Source organism: Caloenas nicobarica, chromosome 2, assembly GCF_036013445.1.
Source record: "Caloenas nicobarica isolate bCalNic1 chromosome 2, bCalNic1.hap1, whole genome shotgun sequence".
Lineage (NCBI taxonomy): Eukaryota > Metazoa > Chordata > Aves > Columbiformes > Columbidae > Caloenas > Caloenas nicobarica.
In genome coordinates this window covers 100,747,585-100,768,848 of record NC_088246.1, presented here as the reverse complement: position 1 = coordinate 100,768,848, position 21,264 = coordinate 100,747,585, and the positions used below count along the sequence as shown (strand labels likewise).

Here is a 21,264-nt window from a genome sequence, read left to right as displayed (position 1 = left end):
TTAAAATTAATTTTCTTCTTTAAAGCAAACAAAGAAACATAATTTAGTCAGTGAAACGTAAAGGGAAAATTATCTGGGAGCTAAGGAAATAAAATGGAACATTCAGACTTCCTCGGAAACACTGAGTAGCTTAATACTGACTGTACTGAGCTGCTAGATTATAAAAAAATCTGGGCTAAAGAATATTTTGCAATCTCTAGATGAAGCCTGTTATTGTGAAAAAGGTCAATAAATGTGAAAAATAAGATACTGATATTCTAGAGAGAGTTTATGACAAGAACAATAAAATGTATAGATAGCGTAAGAACAGACGGTCAATGAGGAAAGCAGAGTCATACAGAGAGGCCATGCAAGGCAAAGTCTTTTTTCGTGTTTTGTTTCATTTTGGTTTTTTTTTTTTTTCTTTGTATAGGATTTAGCAGATGAAAAGAAGAAGACAACAGTGAGGCCACACTCCTCAGAGGGGTTGAGCTTCTGAACTGCCTGAGTGATGGTGCTCTCCTCTGAGCACCATCCTGCATGGCTGGGGCCGCTGGGTGCTGCCCACAGCACAGGGACATGGCTCCAGTGCCCCTGTTTAGATAACCGCAAAGTGATACGTGCTGTAATTACCTATAGAGAGCATTTCAATTAAGCTTTACAGCAATTTCAAGCAGATTTTGGAGGCGTGCAGGCAGGACTTACCGGCAGGAAGCCTTCTGAGTGGAATAAATGAATTCACATTTTCCATGTATACAGTAGCCATTGAAGCTTTCTGAGCAAGGTATGTGGTTTCCAATGTAAATGTCTTCTCTTTGATCACTGGCATCTTAAAAAGAAATATACATAACCAATTATACATGGCTGTATGATATTTATAAAAAATCTCAACCAAGAATAGCATACTCTTAAAAACTTGCAGTGACTAAAGGAATACAGAATAATAAAGCAAAGGCTTACAGGTGAAGTTTCAGAGACACCTACAGAGATTTGCCAGGATGTATTACACTGAAAAAAGATCCTCAGAGACATCTAAATATGCTTCTTATGTCAGGTTTCTTGAAAGGAGAAAGGTGTTCATGACAGAAACAAGCCAGTGCAGGAAAATCAGCAGCAGCTTTGTCAGTAGCAATGGGGCAAAGAGCTAATACACAGGTACAGAGAGTTCTCTCTCATGTCCAAATACAGGAAAAAAACCTGAAGGGTTAGAAAGAAAATGAACCATATTTTATGATTACTGGGTAGAAAACAAGTTGGTTCTGATTCTCTCCCTCATTCTGCTGGGGGTACAGCTGGGTTAAGTAAGAAGCTGCTGAGCGCTTAGTTGCTGGCCAGGTCAGCCCAGCGCAGGAAGGCAATTCCTTCTGCACCACCACCTTCTGTCACATTACTAAAACTATCTAAAGCTGCATACATTTTCAATCATTCGTTCCCCCAAATTGTTCTGTAAAAAAGTCCTAAACACAGAAGTCAGTATTTCATAATGAACTTCTCTAAAGAGCAGGGACCTAAAGATGTGAGCGCAACCATGGAATTATGTTCATTTCCATGGCAATAGACTATAGCATCACAAATACAAGATTATAATGAACTTCAGATGCAAAGAAAAAAGAAGAAATCTCTTACACAACTGCAGATATTTGAAATAACACCAGGAAGAAAGAGAATGTATTTGTATTAAAAAAAAAAAAGGCATACTGCTGTTTTAGGTTTTCACTGAACATGTTCTGGAATGTTTTCTCATTCGTTCCAGGAAAAGAAAAATCTGTTAGAGGTTTTAGATATAAAGAAGCTTGATGGTTCAGGCTATGCTTCAAAGATATAGAAAACTTGATAAAAGGGAGGAACATTGCCTAATATTGACAATACGTCCACCACTGCCCTGTTGGAATCACCTATGTCGTGGCATGTCTAAGAGGAGAAAAGTGGGGCTGGCTCATCCCAAAACAGTTGCCTTCTCCAAGACATTAATTACTGTTGTATCTGATCCCAATCAAAGGCTACATACAGTTATATTAGCCTGTTGAGGTAGCTGTGCCATGTCTGGTTTTAATGTATGTACTAACGCAGGCCCAGTGAAAGACGCGTCTCCCGAAAGGCAGCCAGGTAGCCGCGGCCACCCAAGTCAGAGCAAAACTTGTATTAAGAAAAGAAATGCTGATAAATGCAGGAGGTGATTTCGAGCATAAAACAGACATTTACCCACTTATTGATGGGAATGCACTTTTAATCTGAGAGGCCTACTAGACTATTCGATAGCTTCAAAGTGAAAGGTTTAACTGGCGCAGGAACCTTGAGAGAGTGACTGGATCTAATTTCACCAGAAGGAAGAGGCATGCACAAAAGCTGATACCCTGAAGCTCATCTTGGTACATCAAAACCAGCAAGCCAGCTGAATCAGGGAAGAGGGACATTTCTGGTGTAACTTTAAGTAGCCACTTGTGCTGCAGGAGGAGACTGTCACAGCTGTGGTTCTAGAGACTAGAAGGTATCACACATTTAGCGAACAGGGTGCAACAAGAGTAACACATGGGAATTTAAAGCAAAAGCAAACAGATGGAAGTGTGGACTGTTCTATTATTGTGGAAGAAAAAGCCATTCAAAGTAGTTCAGTTCAGGCTTTCACTGAATCTAACTTATCTAAAAAGACCTGACTACTGCATAAAAAAAATTTCAAAACAATTTTTTTGCACAAGGCATACTCCTTCCATGCACATCATTTGCTGAACTTGAAACTGCACAAGCTATACACATTAATAGTAATAGTTATATACAATGTTTTTCCCACTAACTAGATTTCAAGGGAAATTTATATGCAATGAATAAAAGGCTTCAGCTTCTTCTCAACAGGAACCAAAAGTGGTGTTTCATTACATCACATAAGAAGATGTATATTCCATTTGGTGCCTTTTATGCATTCATAATGTAAGTGAAAATTGACGTTAAATCATTCCAACTGGTACATTATATGGAGTGAAAATAAGAGAATTTGTGACAAAAGAAAAATATACTGAGCTTTTTGGTCCTGAATGGCTTTTCAAGAACACAAGGAATATCGAAAGCCATGGTGGGATTGCTTTAGTCTGGGAGGCCATGGGAATGCAAAAAAGGTATAATGACAGAAAAAAACTAAAGACCAGAGGTAACAGGAAAATAACAGTGCTATTACTTGTGAGAGAAGAGGAGGAAAGATTAACACCTATGCAGATCTACTCTTTGACAATAACCTGAGAAAGACAGAGTCATTTTGTCCTGGACAGAAGCACTGTAAGAGAGAAGCCATGAAATGCAGAAGAACGTTTGTTCTGAGAATTCACCTAACATGCATGAGCTAACAACACATAAAACTTAGCAGAAAGTGAAACTTTGCCTTATTTCATTTATACTAAGGTTCATACCGGTAAAGTAAGGTCATATAGGTAAAACATTTTCAACTTTATCAATGTGATTCAGCGTATTACTTCACCAAAACATTTTAAAATAACCTAACAAATACAGAAACCATAATTTTTTTTTTCTGAGATTATCAGAAAAGATGGGGTCAGGTGGGGCTTGTGTCATTTCATAAGGAATGTCACAGCTTGGTATCTTGTAGTAAAGGCATTTTCACAGCACCTGGGGGGAGTCTAATCCTGTGACCCCTGCCTAGGGTGGGGAGCAGCTGGGCATCCTAGAGGAACAGGGCAGGCAAAACTCACAAATCACACACATCTTCTTGCCAGCCTTGCAACCTCAGTGCTGTAAGAAAGAAGCTGTTCACAGGTCTGCCTTGGTTACACAAATCAAAGCTGTAAGGCAGAGGAGAAGGGAGCTGCGTGCTCTTTTTTCTCATCTTGCAAAACCATAACCAAACAGCACAAAGTCAGCACAGTACCTTTGACCTCTGGCCGATACTGCATGCCATCGTCTTTCTTTCCAACTGCGTTTGTGTCATCTGTTTCTAGATGATAAACACATTCATGGAGAGCTATTAGGAAAGGCCTTATTTCTAGATTGCTACATGTATGTCATTGAGAAGCCAGAATAATATTCAAAGAAGTGTTTTAATCACAGCAAAATTGGACACATTCCCACATTGCTATTCCCACACAACCAGGCTGGTAGCACACCTGGTCAGTCACAGTCAGAAACCCCAGCATCCAGACCAACACACGGTAAACCTCAAGCTGTAGGTTTTGAACTAAAAACTTTTCTGTGGTATGGGCATTATTTTGGTGACAAGTCTGGTTTTGGAACTGTCCAAGTTACAAATCTAGATGTAGCTGGCAAAGTGATGGTGGAAAGCTATTATTCCCATGAGAAGGTCCAAAGTGCTAGATCCTAAACTGAAGAGTCATGCCCATGATTAACTACAAGGCAGCAGACAGAGAGTTTCAGAGGACCATTCCAACACTGGAAAAGGAAATGGATAAATATTTGTGCAATCACTGCCAAACTTGACTCACCTTGGAAGCACATTGTACAGCCTACAGCAGCCAGAGGGAACATTTCCAATATTCCTTTCACTCTCCTACTTCTTACCACCCCGCCAGGTACAACCCATTGGACTATTGCTTAGATTCTCCTAACAGCTTTTGCTGCCTTTCCAGGTAACAGCAGCCAAAGAAAGATAATGTAAACATGGCACATATGTATGTAGCGTAAACAAACCTCCGCACGAGAAACGCTAACATATAGGCAGGAAGTTCACTGAAAAATGGATCAGTGGCTTCTGATCAAAAATCGAAAAGGGAAAGCTCTACCAAGCCCACTTATGTCAGAATTTACACTACCAGAAAAACAAAATTATGCCTACCTGAGCAGTGTCCAAGATGCCTGATGTCGATCTGCTCTTGCCTCAGACATGATGCTTCTCTAACAAAGCATGGATTGTTATAGGAACTTCCATCAGAAGCACATACAGGATTAAAACTGTATCCACTGCAGTCTATATTACATACACACCTGTTAATTGAAACATACAGCAATACAAAATTGACATCCAGCAAACAAAAATTAAGTCATGTTGAGTCCTGAGTAAACACTAACTCATGCACTAACACCAGGAGAGAAGAGCGTTTTGCATGAGGATGCTGAAGAATTCGTTGAGGTCTCAGGCTTCCAAGCAGAATGTACAAAATTATGAATAGGTGCTTCGGTGTGCTTTTTAATAATGTATTGAGGTTTCTTGTAGTTTTACTATGACATCAATCTCATTGATTAACACCTGAAAATCGATAACACATTGCTAGGAAGATTTACTATATTAATATATCAGTTCATGGTGTCTATTCTCAGGTGTGAACAAAACCAGATGAATATTCTACTTTTTTTTGAGGTGGCAGGATCTGAAAGGGAAACAAAAAGAAAGGGACTCCCATTTCTGTTAACAGTAAAAGGAGTTTTTCTATTTCAGAGGCTGTACAGAATCAATACGCTTTGTTAACTGTGCCATTTACAGCAAGACATTCATTTGTACCTTTGAAAGTTAACAGTGGGTTTATTATGTTGTATTTTAAACAGGATTATGCAATCTGAATTATTTTGTATTGCAGCCAATTGACACTTTGCTTGTTTTAGACACACCATTTTCCATATAATTTGCAACCCGGGATTGTGAAAAGAAAGTGGGAAAAATGAAGACCTGGCATGTAGCTGGTTCCTAACCACACAAATGTAGGACAGCCAAAGACTCAGACAATGCTATGACTTACCTGGTTTTGCCCCAACAAAAAGTCCTGAAATTTTACAGGTGTGAATGGCACAGGAACACTTTCCAGCTTTCCAAACCCCACCCCTGTTGCTTATTTTAATTAATATTCTGCTTTTTAACTGAACCTCTATTATTGAGTGAAAGTTTCTGTGTGTGTTTCACTTTGCTCTGCAAGCTCCACTCCACCTCTGGTCTGGGAAAAATAAGGAGTGTGGCAGCAGAACGAGGGGTGAGGTGGGTGCCAGGTCCAGCTCTCAGTCGAGCTTCTCCTGATGCTGTGAGCGCAGGAAGAGCCGCTCTGCATCTTCTGAAGAGGTGGCAGCGGGCACAGGGTCCTCTCCTTGCCAGAAAGCTCTACACAGGGGGCACATGGCCTGCCTGCTAGGAGCTGCTGCTAGCTCCACCTTGATTCACTCTTGCAAGACATGGGGTGGGGAAAAAACACCCAAGCTACCAACCTGGCAGGTTCTATATGTTCTTTCCAGCTGTTCCAGATACAATTAAATGATTAAATAGACATATGTGTGCCTCAAGTCAGTAACAAATCTCACAGCAGAACCTAATTCCATGCTGCAGAAATGCTGAAGATGGCCAGTGTACCTTTCCCTCTCCCTTTTTCTACGAGCGTGTTTTGTTGCCTGAAGACGCTAATTTCACCAGTAATATTTCATGCCTATGAACTTTGGATTGTTGCTAGACAAAAGAACATCTCTACTGCAAACAGGTTTTTAAGTGCACCTACTGACAGTGAAAACCTGCCTCAGTGATGAGTCTCGACACATTTTAGGGACCTACCTCAAAGTACTCGTGAAGCCTCTAAATATCAATATGATGAACATACAATAAATTTTCTTACTAGAAATGCTAATGGTTGTAAACCTTAGACCTAGGAAGGGAAGTACTATTTTGTTTACATGCTCCCACATGATTTCAAGCCTAATAAGCCTAATGAGGGCTTTATTAGGATTTACCATATGCAAATAAAAGGCTCACGGCTCAGCAGTTGTGCACATTTATTGACACAAACGAGCAGAGATTTAGTCCTAATTTGTATGACACTGGCTACGTGCTTACAGACACCTTTGTTCAGCACTCAGGAACCACCGCAGCCTGCATGCACCCACCCTTGTCACAGTTGAGCACATTTGTATATGTATATACAAATTCCGATTCCAATTCCATCTATATTTCTGTATCTCAACAGTTCTAAATTTGTTTGTAGTCACCATCCAAGGTCTGTAGCATCATAATTACTGTTGGGTTTTGTAATTCCTAGTGATAAAATAAGGTGAGTTTTGACAATAATTTTTTCTTCCTCATGGTGACATTACAGGCTACGTTTTCATGCTTTGCTGTGTTTAGATTTAACATCTAATGTTAAATGCTGGCTTTCTTAGCATTGCTGAATGCTTGTTTTGGGGGTAGTTGTGCATTCCTGACCCCGTTTTTCTGACAAACACTCTAATTATCTCTTCGATGTACAAAAAAATCTTTTTGTCACTTAAAATTTACATCTAAAAGTAGGAAGATTTGAAAACAAACAAACAAGCAAAAATCACACACACACAAAAACACGCACACCACACACCAAAAAAAACCAAACCAAATCAAACAAAAAAAATGACCAAAAACCCACAAGAGGAGAGCTTGTGACATGTCCCTAAGTGGTGGAGCAGGGTGAAGCAGCTGAAGCCCCCACTGACCAGCTGCGCCAGGCTTGCAGTTGCCTTGCGTTACTGGAGCGGGACAGAGCTGGTCACTGCTGGGGTGGGAGCCAGTGGAATGCCAGCCTGCTGCCAGTCTGGATACTGGGATTTGCTGGAGGCTTGCAAGCACAGCACATCCCTGGTGGGGCCCCGCTGGCGCAACAGACCCCAAGCAGCTGGCAGACATACGTGCTTGCTGCCCACGGGTGTGGGGGCTACAGGCACATCAGGCCTCCAGTGAAGGTCCTCGCCGGCCGGACAGCCAGGCCAGGTGATGGGGACATGTCTGCTGCTTGCCCATCGGCCCTGCTGCTCATGGACAGGCTTCCCAGGCAGGACAGCCCTGGAGAGGTCCTGTCTCTCCTTCCCCATGGGGAGATGGGGCAGACATTCATGGTGGTTTCTACCCTGCCGTGGCTCTCTGATACCAGCCATTGCTGGCCACAGTGCCCAGCAAAACCAGCTGGGCTCCTGGGGCATCCCCTGGTGTTTATGTCCCTGATCTGCAGGATCTGCCCACTCTTCTGGGATCCACACCATCCTTCTTCCAGGCATCCTTCTTCTGTCCAAGGGCACTGTCATTCAGGACACCTCTTCTCTCCAGAGCCCAGGACCTCAGTTTCCCAGTCTAAGCCGTCTATCTGCACAAGCGCACAGCACGACCAGCCTCCCAGCTGCTCTGTCTCACGGCTCTTTATTAACTGGATGACTGAGGACATGACCTATCACCCAAAATTTACCACCAGTCCATCCTGGTTGCAGCTCAGGAGTTCAAAAGTTAAATTTCAGATGTTTGCCACCCCCCCGTGCATCTGATTATCTGCCCGATGTCATTAGCTACTTCTTTGCCTACAACCATGATGCCAAATGGTACGTCTGGCCTTCACCTGGCCATTCAGTTACTGGTGCAGATGCTTCAAAAGAGCTGTCTGGCATGTAAAAGCAGCTGGTCTAAGTGTACTGCAGAATAATGAACAGTTGAACTGGACTGATGAACTTCAAAAACCCGAAACTATTTTGCTTTGTTATTCCAACATAAAAGCCTGAAGCCTTTCAGAGGGCTGAAAGGGAAGGAGTTAAGGCGAGGACATGGTTGGGCTGTGGTGCTCTGAAGGGAGCAGGGCCTCCATGGATGCAGTAGGGTGGCAGAGATGGAGCCAGAAGCTCATGTTAGAGACCTGTACCCATCAGAGAATCTATGTGGAGGGCAGTGAAGTTGTTCTTGCTCGTAGCTGGTTGGCACTACACCCAAAATACAGCCAGGTTCAGCAGGAAGCACCAAATTGCGAGACAGGAACAGTGCAATGTGGGGAGTGCTGCTCCCGATAGAAAATTTGAAACACAAGTTGTTTTTAACTGCTCGGTGTTTGTGAAGGAAGGTAAAACGGCGGGAGAGCAAGCTGCTGCTCTGATGCTGCACATCAAACACATGGAAACTAGTAGCTGAGTCCCTACAAAAAGACAAGACCACCACCATAGACTGAAACAAAAAAGCAGCTCAGGAAAGTAACGGACGATCTCCAAATGAACCTGCTATGAAATATGGAAAATATGTTGCACCCTGAAGTCAGAGAGTTACAGAAGGCAGACAACAGCCTGATACTGAGGAGATGACAGAAAATCCAACTTCCTGAGGGGAAGCAATGCCTCTCACCATCCAGTTTGAGTGCTAAAGCCAGGCAGAAGTCAAAGCCCAAGACTACCAAGCACAGCCCTGGAGGCTGAACCATCGCAGGGACCATACAAGCAGCACAAGAAGTACGGGAGAAGATGCAGCAGACAGTATTCATGAGTTAAAAGTGAGGCCTCAAAGCGCAGAAATCTTACCGGGGCTTTTGCAGCCAGGAGAACCTGTGTGAGGCAACACAGCCTATGGGCGTTGTTTTTCTTCACGGCTAAAGACTGAAGCTGGACACAGAACCGAAGTCACATAGCGTACTCTGTTCCCTGACAAGTCCCTCATGCTGGGAAGAGAGCATGAAGAGAGCAGAGGACAACACAGAGTGCTGCTCAGGAAGGGAGGGCAGGAAAAACTTGGAAACATGATGGGCGAGCGGGGATACGTGGGAGGAGCACAAAAGGGGCACCCAGGAGAAGAATAGACCCTAACTCTAAAATTCTTAATATCCCGCCTTTTAAGCACTTATTCTCACTTCTGCCTTAGCTCCCACCAGCACTGTGTCCATGTACAGTGGTCTATGAGAGCAGTGCCATGTGCAGCTCCCCAAGCTCGGCCAAGCAGCTACGGACACTTTCCAGAACGATGTGGGCTGAGGCACAGATGAAGGGCAGCCCCGCTATGAAGCTGGACTCCTCAGCCACCATCCCGCCACGGATGCAAAGGCTTTGATCGTATTTCTAAATTCGCATACCCAGCATAAAAATATTAGGCTAAACAATTAGAGATACAATATAATAATATGATGCAACAGAAGACAATTTTATAAACCAGGAAGCATTGGAAAGTTTGTATTAGCAAGATTTAGGTTAGGATTTTAAACCATATAAAAAAGTTATTTTTAACAGAATTTTCCACCTTCTACTCCCTTTAAAGATGTATTAAAACACTATCCTGTTTTGTTGAGACAACAACACAGCTTTGATTCTAGCCTTAAATATTTTTAACACTGATTTTTAGGTAACATTTTTGCTCTGTTCCTTACAGAAAAGAATGGAAGCAAGATGCATTTTCATCCCTCATTACCAGCGGAAATAAAAATGAGGTGTGCTGTAAGCATGTGCTTTCTGGTGTGAGCAGGTAGGCGCACACTGAAATTACAGTGTAGCAAAATGTCTGGTTTGCAATAAAAAATGTAAAAAACCCCCCAAAACCAGAATAGAACCTATTACACAACATTACGTGTAATAATAGGAAATTCCTCAGATGTAGAAACTTAATTTCTTATGTGCCGAATTAACTATTTAGAACCTCTGGCTATTTTGACCTCTCAGTATATTTTCACAGGTGTGAAAGGCTGGTCTGAGTTCGGATGGCTGACACAATCCAAGGAGATGATAGCATGTGATGATGTCAGTCATAAATAACTGCAGAACAAAACCTTGTATTTAAGCTTTTAGTGTGGAAAACATGAGGTTCAAACCCAGGTCTGAGTTGCTTCCATGCTGCGAGCAGACCAGGAAGGTGAACATGGGGCAACCACAGCTGAGGTGAGCAGCCAGCCTGACTGCTGGGCTCACGTGTGAGAAGTCTCCTGGGGCGGCAGCGCAGCAGCTTGAGCCCCGTCTCTCAGGCAAATGCTGCTCTGACAGGTACGTTTGTTCCTTGGGAGTGACCCTACAAGGGAATCAGAAGGGATCTTGGGAAGGAAAATGTGGAATCGTGTAGATTTCTCACAAAGAGAAACGTAATTCTTTTGAAAGCTTGCAAACCAAAAATGCCAGAGTACTGTTAAACATCATAGTATCTTTCTCCTTGCTATGAATTATTTACTCCTGCTATTTGGAGTGACTTCCAGGAACAATTGCCTGAAGTCCAGCAGCGGTGTAAGCATAAATTGTTGTGTCAAGCTGATCTTGAGCTGCTAAAAGTGAGGATAAGCATAGCAAAGTCTGCATAAAAAACAAAACAAACTAAACCCCAAAACAAACAAACCAAATCCCCAAACAAACAAAACCAAAACAAAACAACAAAACAAAAAATAACTCAAACCCCTACAATAAAAGGTTTCTCTGTTCGCCTAGTTGCTTTTTCGAAGTGCCAGTCTTCCCTCGGTCTTGCCGAAGCCATGCCACGTCGGGTAGATCAATCATCACATCCTAACACAAGTCAAAACTACGGCAAAATCTAAGCCCTGCTACTGATACTGAGTGTTTTGCCACTGTCACTTGGAACTGAGTGAGGACTCCACAGCTTAGGCCCCACCACCGCTCTGCTGTGGTCTTTTTTTGTGTGTGTTTGACAAGCATGATCCTTCTTAGTGTCCCACAAAAATAAAGAAAAACTACCAACTGGTGCCTTCGGCCTGATGTGTGGCTGCTCAGCACAACCTTCAGAAGAAAAGAGTCACTTAGGGAAAACTTACTTAACAGAATCATGTACTAAGGATGGCTTGAACATGCTTGATGCTTCATACCAGAAAGACGCAAACGAGAGCTTCAAGTTTGTGCTGTAACAGCTTGTTGTATAAGCCGCATGGGGATAAAAGGAGTCGGAGCACTACAAGAGTGTTTTTCACAATAACCTTCCTATTGGTTTTAACCAAAAGGATTGAAACAGGTGGTTAATTCTCCAAGTTGATGTCTTGCAAGAGAGGGTTGCTGCTCAATGTCCTCAACAGATCTTTTCTCTTGCTTAGCCCTAGGAAGTCAACAGGATGTATTCAAGTGTTTTCCTGATGTACTAGTGTATACAGAAAAAACCCTTAATTTTGTCACCTGTCATCAGAGAGTTGACAACCTAAGAAAAAAGGCACCAGCTTGCTGTGACAATGTGCTTTTCGAAGTTGCACGTGTGTCATTAACACCATTAGTTAAACAGAAAAGCATTTGAATTTCAGGAAAATACAAAGTGCTATAATTAAACCAAATAAAAATTTTAGGTGGTTTTAATAAATAAGAAACGAGAATGTACAACTCATTTATTAGGGGCCACTAGGTGTAACAAAGAAAACGTGTTTAGTAAAATGATTTGACACATTTGAAACAAGCTCAGGCTGTAAGAGCACTTGCCGCTATCAGTAAATTAATTAGATCCCCAGAGATCAGAACACATTTCAAGGCTACTTTTTGTTGTCAGGCTTCAAGGTGTACGTGGTCTGTTGGAAACTCTGCATGCTTAAAAACCACAGTAGATTCACAGAAAAGAAAGAAAAAAAATGAAAGGAATTGCAGATTTGTTGGTTGGGTTTGGCTACTGAGAGAGGCTGGTGCTTCTATCAGGCTGCCGCATTTGTGCCCATCCGGGATTTGCTCACAAATGTATTTTTCTGGCCCAGCCTCACAGAGAGTGCTGCTCGCTGCCCCTTCCCAGCAGCCGACAGCAATAGTAAGCTTTCGTGGGTACTCAGCTATTTATTGGAACGTCTGCTTACAAATGGGAAATGGAAACACTAGAATAAAACAAAGTGTGCGAAATGCACACAGATGGATAAGGGTGTGCTCGGTGGAATAAATTTAGGTGAACTGAAATAGCAAGGGTGTTGCAATTGCAGTTAGGAAGATAACCATGTCAAATGAAGGATTACCTTTCATTTGATGTTTCTTCCCTTGTGTGCAATCCTTCCCAGATGAAACCTGAACTTAGAAAATCTGGATTTCAAACTGATTTCTCTACTTATTCAACTCAAGCTGAATCTTCATTAGTTTTATTTTGGCGTTTTTTAAAAAATCCCTTTCTAGCACTGGGGACATAAGGGCAAGAAAAGTAGATTTCAATTCTACAAGCTTCTCTGTGCCCTGCTTGAACAACCTCTCGGTCTTTACTTCTGCCCAGCAATGCAGAACACCCTTTGAATACCATAAGCTTCAGCTACTCTCCAGCCACCCCTCACTCCCTGTTTTAATTTAATGGCATGGTTTTCTCTGACCAACGTAGAAATTTAGTCCTTACCTGCAGTGAGCATGTAGCAACATACGTGGTGAACTCATGCTCTCACTAGAGCGACCTAACCTTCCCTCCACCCTCAAATAACAGAAACCTTCAAAGACTTGGCACACACTGCTGCAAAGATTGTTGAAAATATACATTAAAACAACAGGCCTGGATTATTATCCATCTAGGATCTATTCAGTCTCTTGATAGTCAGTATAATGAAAAGACCGTTATACTACTCCTTTCATATCAGGATTTCCTATAGCCCAATTTTGCATAATTCAGTGATCCCATAACACAATTCTAAATCTTTTGTTTAGGTCGATTTCTTCTATCGTTTGTGTCTGTGTTTTGTTTTACCCACAGAGACTATAGGATTTTTTTTTTTTCTGCTGGACCAGAAAGCTGTGAATTGCATTTACACAGGATTAAGATACCCTTGTTTATGAATACCTGTGTACACTATCATACCCCCCCCAAAAGTTTGGCTATGGTAATTGAGTGAAAAAGTGGTCAAAAGAGGTAAGTATAAACCAGCATGCTGTAATTCAAATAGACCAAATCTTATTCTGGAAGACAAATTAGATAGACAAGGCAGAGACTGGGACTTAAAAGTCCATTCTGGTATTTGTCAGTGTTAAAACTTACAATTAATTTCTGGTTTGGCCATTGTGAAAACAGACATTGTGTAAATTATAGGCCAGTTGCCTCTATGTTGCTGAGACACATTTTCTTTCCGAAGTAGAATTTGTGAAAAGTTAATCTCAAAAGGTCTGTTTGAGGATCAGTTGTCAATCTTTCTTGAATATCTACATTATGAGTTAAAAGAGGTCTTTGACAGCATAGTACACTTATTAAAAAAAGACTGAATGTGCTCAGAATCTCATTTCCATATTTTATCTGTTAAAAAAATATAGGGAAAACTGAGAACATGATACATTTGAACTTTTACAGTGAGACTATTTATAAGTTAATGACTTCCTTATCAAAGATTAAAAAAATCCAGATTTTAAACCAAAATTAATGAAATTTATTCCAGCCATTTAGGGACTGAAGGAAAGGTAGGCTGTTACTGAGCATAGACTCATAGAATAGTTTGGGTTGGAAGAGACCATCAAAGGTCATCTAGTCCAACACCCCCTCTGCAAAGAGCAGGGACATTTTTATCTAGATCAGGTTGCTGAGAGCCCCGTCCAGCCTGGCCAGGGATGGGGCATCTACCACCTCTCTGGGCAACCTGTGCCAGTGTTTTACCACCCTCATTGTAAAAAACATCTTCCTCATGTCCAGCCTGAATCTCTCCTCCTTTCGTTTAAAAACATTACCCCTTGTCCTATCGCAACAGGCCCTGCTAAAAGCTCTGTCCCCGTCTTTCTTACAGGCCCCTTTTAAGTACCAAAAGGCCGCAATACAGTCTCCGTGGAGCCTTCTCTTCTCCAGGCTGAACATCCCCAACTCTCTCAGCCTGTCCTCACAGCAGAGCTGTTCCAGCCCTCTGATCATTTTTGTGGCCTCCTCTGGCCCCTCTCCAACAGGTCCATGTCTGTCCTGTACTGAGGGCTCCAGAGCTGGACACAGGACTCCAGGTGGGGTCTCACCAGAGTGGAGCAGAGGGGCAGAGTCACCTCCCTCAACCTGCCGGCCATGCAAGTGGGGGCTTTGACAAGGTGGAGGAACCTCCTGCATCTGGCGAGGGAGCAGCTCTGCAGAAAAGGACCTGAGGGTCCAGGGGAGCAGCAGGGCTGGGGGGCTGCTGCACAGGAGTGTCACCAGCAGAGCAAGGGAAATGACTGTTGTCCTCCACTCAGCACTCATGAGGTCCCATCTGGAGCACCCTGGCCAGTTTTGGGATACCTCAGTAACAGAAAATACTTTGAGGAACCGGAGAGGGTTCAGTGGCAAGCCACTGTGACAGTTAGAGGGCCGGAGCGTGTGTTGTGTAAGGAATGGCCGGGGGCACTGAGCTTGTTCAGCCTGGAGAAGAGGTGACTGATTGCTGTCACCAGCAACCTAAGAGGGGCTATGAAGAAGGCTGAGGGAGGCTCCTCTCAGAGGTGCGCAGTAGAGGGCCGAAAGACAACAGCTGCAAGTCATGGTGAGATAAATTCTGATTGAACATAAGGAAATTATTCCTCAAAGTGAGAGCGGCTCAGCCCTTGAACAGCTGCCCAGATGTTAAATCTCCCTTAATGGAGATGGTCACAGCTCTCCTGGGGAAGCCCTTGAGCCACCTGAATGGACTATCCCTGGCTGCAGTGGAGGGAGGAATCCTGTACCAGACAATTTCCCTAGAGATCCCTTCCAACCTAAATTATTCTACAGTTCACAATTACATTCTGGATATTGAAGTTACAACATATTTTTAAATTCCTTTTAAACCAACATTCCTTCGGACATTCACTAGGTGCCAGCATGTTGTTCTATCAGGTATGTATAATTGCTTTGGCATTCAAGAGGCAAGAAACACACTGCATCATAAAAGAGTGCAAGAGCAGAGGATATAACTCCTCGTAAGCAACGGTACTTTTTATGTTGGAAAGATACTTCGCATTTGAAGTAAAAATGCAAGATGAAATCCCTATTCTTCAATTGATTCAGTATATTTTAAATATTAATATTAAAATACTATAAATATATCTTATTTATATTTAATATATAAGTATTAAAATGTTCTCACTTGGAGCATGAATTTTGGTATGTGTAAGAAGATACTTGTGGAAAAAAATGACCAGAAGCTTTAAAAAACACATGGAAATTGGGACCATTTGAAAATGGAAGTCTTATGAAAAAATATATATACTTAAGAGACCACCTAATCACAATATCAAAAAAACCCAAATCCACAAGTAAGTTTATATTACCAGTTTCTTTGCCAGTGCTGCAGGTGGCTATTGCAAAAAAAAAAAAAAAAGGTTATTCAGCTCTCAAAAGACTAAATAATAATTTCAGTTTCAATCATATAAAGTAAATTGAAGCATTATGTTGTTCGGAAGCTTATAAAAAATATGCAGAACGTTATTTATCTGAGTTTAAAAAAATTCACTTGGAGTCCTTAATAGCCACAATAGTATTACAAATATTTATATACACCGCTTTCATTGCAGAGTCTATATAAGTGCTACACTGATGAAAATGATTTTTCAACACATCTGTTTTCATTTGGTTTGCATTCATACTGTATTAAGTTTTTCAATATTATCAATATACTAACTTCTGACTGTGTACTGATCTGTTTATTACATCAACAACCAGTAGAACTGAAAAATCTGGTGTGTGCCAAGAAAAAACTGCATTGGATACCCCAGAGCATATCAACAGCAAACCATACATGTTTGGGTTGGTGCCCTACAGGATTTACTCCATCAGCTCTAGGTGGCCCTGAGCTTTGTGCTGCCACCTCCATCTCCACTTCTCCACCCAACTGCATTTCAAATCCAAAATTCCAGCAGAAAACACACAACCATCGTCATACTGCCTAAGTCTTCAGGCTTCTGGCCTGTTTCCCACATGAAAGTTTAAATTTACCAACCTCTCGTGTACTTTTTCACTCCCCTGACACATGTTTTGCACCACTATGCTTTTTCAACACAGCGGAGGAAGGTTCTAGCCAGAGAGAATTTTTGATGGGAGATACTGACTGATCAGTCTCAGGCAGCAGCTTTTCCCAAGACATATACAACCTGTTTCAGTTCTGTTGCTAAAGGAGAAAAAAAAAATCACGGTCACTCCACATGAAAACAGTTGTCTGCATCCTGTTACTGCAGACCTACAGAAAACCACTGTATGGACAATATGACATAGTGCACGTTTATGCAACTTAAGACTAGTGCATCCACAAGCGACTTTCTACGCTCTTGAAAAGCCTGCTCATAAACTAACAACTCTTTAAAAATACTTCTAAGTTGTATGAGAAAATAAAAAAAAAAAGGAGAAATATATTTCCGTGATGTTTCCTCAACCCTGTTTCTTTTTGCATTTATATAAAGAAATGATGTACTGATTTGCATACAGTTGAATACTGATTTTCTAAGAATTGCATGCTGTTTAAGATAACCATCTCCTCAGACTTTATTTCTTTGTCCCAATCAGTCCACTTAAATTCAACGTTGAAAATTTTTTCAGAGGCAGTGGAAATTATAAAGTTGTTTATATTTTTGCATTCAATTTACTATGCATTGTAGCCACTTCTGGTTTAGATAGATAATGTTTCTGAGAAATCAAACAAAATGAAGATACAAATCTAAAACTCTGTGCAAAGCCCGAGTTCTTCAGACTATGTGTGATCTTGCGTAATAAAAGCCCACGCAGCAACTTTGGTCAGAGACAGCCACAATGCTTTAATGCCAAGCACAAAACCTAAAAGTTGTAAAAATACAATTTAAGAGCAGCAAAAAATTAACATCACTAACTTAAAATATGGAGTGCATCACAGCTGTGTACAATTGAACTTGTTTAAATTTGCTTTAAAAAAGCACCGAGATTTGGTAACTACACAGAATCGCTGAATAATTTAGGCTTGAAGGGATGTGTAGAGGTCACCTAGTTCAAGCCCCTGCTCACAGCTGGCCCAGGCCCATGTCTGTTCAAGTTCAGACCATCTCCACAGATCAAAACTCCACCGCCTCACCAGATAACTCGTTCCAGTGTCTGATCACCCTCACGGTGGAACATTTTCCATTATGTCAAATCGGAATTTCCCATGCTCCGACACGCGCCTGTTGCCCCTCAGGCTATCACTGTGCACCTCGAACAAGGACGGACTTGCTTAGACATGAGCAAATCCAACTCTAAAAATCAGGAAATGCCAAGAGGTCTTGCTCCTGCTCCTTTGTTGCAAGAATCATCCTACAGTTTTCACTGAAACAATCAGGGGCCATCATTTTTTCCACAGGACTCCCACATCCCTCCAGGCCCAAAAGACGAATCACAGTCTGCGTGGAATAGAATTGTCTTTAGCAGGATCTTTCCTTTATTGGGAGAAAATCTGCTTATTCTGCACTCCAGGCTGTTGTGGCTGGCCTACTGGCAGGTCCTGAGATTTCTCACTAATGCCAGCTCATTTACCTCAAACCACTCAACACTTTGTGGCATGGATGACTCCCCTTCCACCAATTCACTAATCATTTAACCCATAATTTAGTTTCTCTATTCATAAACCAGGAGTAGAGCTACCGTTTTGCTTCTCAAGAGCACTTGGAGCGGAAGGAGCTGATGTTTGTAAGGTCTCGGGTTGCACGGCTTGGAAAAGAGGATGAAAAAATGCATAATTATATATTTACACTCAGTATCAGACAGCATCTCATAAATATGGATCGAGATTATCTACTGAACACTAGGAGACATTTCAGCTAACTTATTTGGTTGCTATCATCAAGTAAAATCCTCTTAAAATGCCTTCTGCAATCACACAGATCATTTAATAAAGTGTTTTAACATCACGAAGTGCAAGCAAGGGCTATCCAGGCCTATGAAGTCTACTTGAATGGAACTAAACCTACTTTTTCTTTGATGTTCAATAGACACCACCCCACTATCCAAAAAAGTTACAGCGGCCATTCCCATGCCTTAAAAAGGAAAAGCGAGAAAGCATATTTTTATGAAATGAAGGTGTTTGTGTGATTTGCTAGAACTAGGGGTGATAGTGGTTGTAATAGGGTGCAAAATTGAATTAAATAACAATACGAATGTAGCAGTGTTTATATAAGTCTGATGAAAGGTATCTGTGCTGTCAATAATTTTACGTATCATTATATAATTTTATGAGGCTAAAAATTATGTTGAAACTCAACAGGAAAGGGAGTAAAAATAAGATGCAAAAAGTGTTCTTACGGGGTGTTCTACTGCTACTGTTTCCCAGACAGAAGATGTCAATCCCATCTTTTTTCTGCCAGGTAAATAAGTATTTTGATTTTAGAAAAAGAGAAGCCAACTGCTAACATCCACTTAAGCAAGTCTGTGACTTTCTACATACTTGTCAAAATCAACCTTGTGAAGGCAATCTGTATTAACAGAGCCTGATTTAATCTAAGTCTAAACAGGCAGTGAATATCACTAAAGCGTCCCATAATGGCCAAAAGTACTCGGTGAAAAAAAATGAATTAAATTATTTAGGTTGGAAAACTGACAAAATTGAAAAAATTATCTGATAGACTGTCACCAACCCTCCTAGGAATATTTTCTAAGTTTTTAGTATTTACTAAGTAAATTTTTTTGTTTCCACATATATTTTTAATGAGGACTAATTAAAGAAATCTTAGAGGCAAAAGAGAGCTCTCCTCCTGTTGTCAAAAAGAGGAAGCATGGCTTCATTTTATGTGAGTAGGACATAGGGAATGAATCTTCCACTCTCCTCAACTTTATCCTAACTTTCTTATAGATATTACATAGCTGCAGGAATGCCAAGTCTACAGGCATAGAACAATTAGGCGACCTTTTACTGGTTGGATGCTTCATGATTTATTTTCCAAAGCCAAGAACACATCTCAGTGCATATAACAAACAAATCTATACCCATTTTGCCAGTCATAAATTAAACAGACCAAGGCAATATTGCAGAAAATTATTAGTATTATAAAAAACAGCTACAGCTCATTTGTCTCTCCAGAAAAATGCAAGCCTACTTTGGTAATATGACGTTTTATGAAATGTGAAGTATCACACTAGTATTAATGAGTACTACTGCCATTTTGGTTTTCCTTGTATGCTATTATTTAATCTTCAATACACATCTCGAATATTAGTGCTAAGCTGCTTTACTGCCTGAGGTGTCTTCATGCTGATATCCCATAATAAAATCTTCTGCAATTAAGACATATTTCAACATGAAATGTATTCCAGCTGGAAGACAGAAGAAGGAAGAGCGATGCTGCCCCCAATTAGCGGTGTTCAGGCACTATTATTCTGAGATGCGTATACTACTTTATGAACGAGCAGAACATAGAGGAAAAAAATCTCAGAGGTGAATTATCAGTATTCATTTTGCATTCCTGTTTGGTTTGGGGTGTTTTTGGTTGCCAAGATAAAACAAATCAAGGTCCTTTGTTTGAAAAATATTTGATAAAGATTCTCCAATATACCTCTTCGTTGTTTTCTCCTTTTAGCTTGCAAGTGCAGATCGCTTGCTCTTTACAGACACTTATCAAACGCATTACTATTGGACAGCATTAAAGCTTCAATTAGTAGGATAAACACAGTCAAGCAGATGATCACGTACCTTTTTTTTCTTTTTCTCTCTTTTTTTTTTTTTAATAACATTTTTGCCCTTTTTGTTCACTGATATTGTTAAGGAAAACTTATTACTTACCCAACATTTTCTGCATCTTCATCACACTCAGCTCTATATTTGCAAACTCCACATTTTGAGTGTTTTCTCTGAACTTCTGTCCCAGATCCTTCATACTCTAAGAAAAATAAGGTATTGTTAACTAAAAGCATGATTTTCTTATTAAGCTCTGATTTTGCTTACCTAAATCCATTTGCCTTCAGGTATATTGTCAACATGAAGCTATTAACCTTAATAATGTTCCTTTTTTCAAAATCAAGCAATTGGAGATTGGTAGAACTTTACCAGTGACAAGAAAGCATCCCTGAAAACACTAATGCTTCATTGATCGACTATTCCTTTATTCTTATTTCAGTGATTTGTATTTATTCTCACCCCATCAGCCATATAACTGGCATTGACATGTATCCCAGTCACGTTTAATCTTAATTGGCACTGATAATGTGTAAACCCCGTGCCTTTTAATATCCTTGAATATTAGGTAGTGGGGATTTGAATGCTATTTTCTTTGACAGTCTTTAATTACAGATATCCTTATGCAAGGTAACTGCTTTCATTTTTCCCTTTTCTCTTTCCAACAATGGGAATATACTGTGCTCATATCTCATACATGCCATGATATATTTTCCAGACTACTCTGATTAGTTGTACAAGACTAGCAGAAAAAAAGTAATCTTAACAAGAAACTGGTAGAAATGCTATTTCCCTAAAAATGTAAAATTAATATCTCAAATATTCTGATCCTAAAAACTTCTGCATCATTCTTACTGTTCACATGGACACCAAAACTCTTCACCAAGAGAAATATAACTATATTCTTATTATTTCACTACCATTAGTAACTCCTATTTTTTATTTTAATAAAGTCATAAAGGAAAGAGAGACATTTGAAATGCAGGGAAACAACATAGAAATTTGAGAGGGAGTCGAAAACCGTTTAACATATCACAGTATCATGGTAGTGTAAGGCTGACTACGTAAGGCTGTCAGATGGACGTAGATCCGTGCTTCTCTTTCTCACAGGAGCGTTATGTCCCGTAGCAACAGCTAATCA

General features: G+C 40.8%; 1 protein-coding gene across 1 annotated transcript in view; it reads right to left on the bottom strand.

Annotated features, from left to right (window-relative positions):
* Window positions 1-21,264, bottom strand: part of TMEFF1 (transmembrane protein with EGF like and two follistatin like domains 1) — a 126,959-nt gene that overhangs the window by 6,282 nt on the left and 99,413 nt on the right. Inside the window, exons 5-8 of the mRNA XM_065629092.1 lie at window positions 20,232-20,328; window positions 4,775-4,923; window positions 3,854-3,919; window positions 685-808 (exon numbers count right to left, since the gene is read on the bottom strand). Of these exons, the coding sequence (XP_065485164.1) occupies window positions 685-808; window positions 3,854-3,919; window positions 4,775-4,923; window positions 20,232-20,328 (436 nt within the window). The remainder of the gene's footprint in view (window positions 1-684; window positions 809-3,853; window positions 3,920-4,774; window positions 4,924-20,231; window positions 20,329-21,264) is intronic.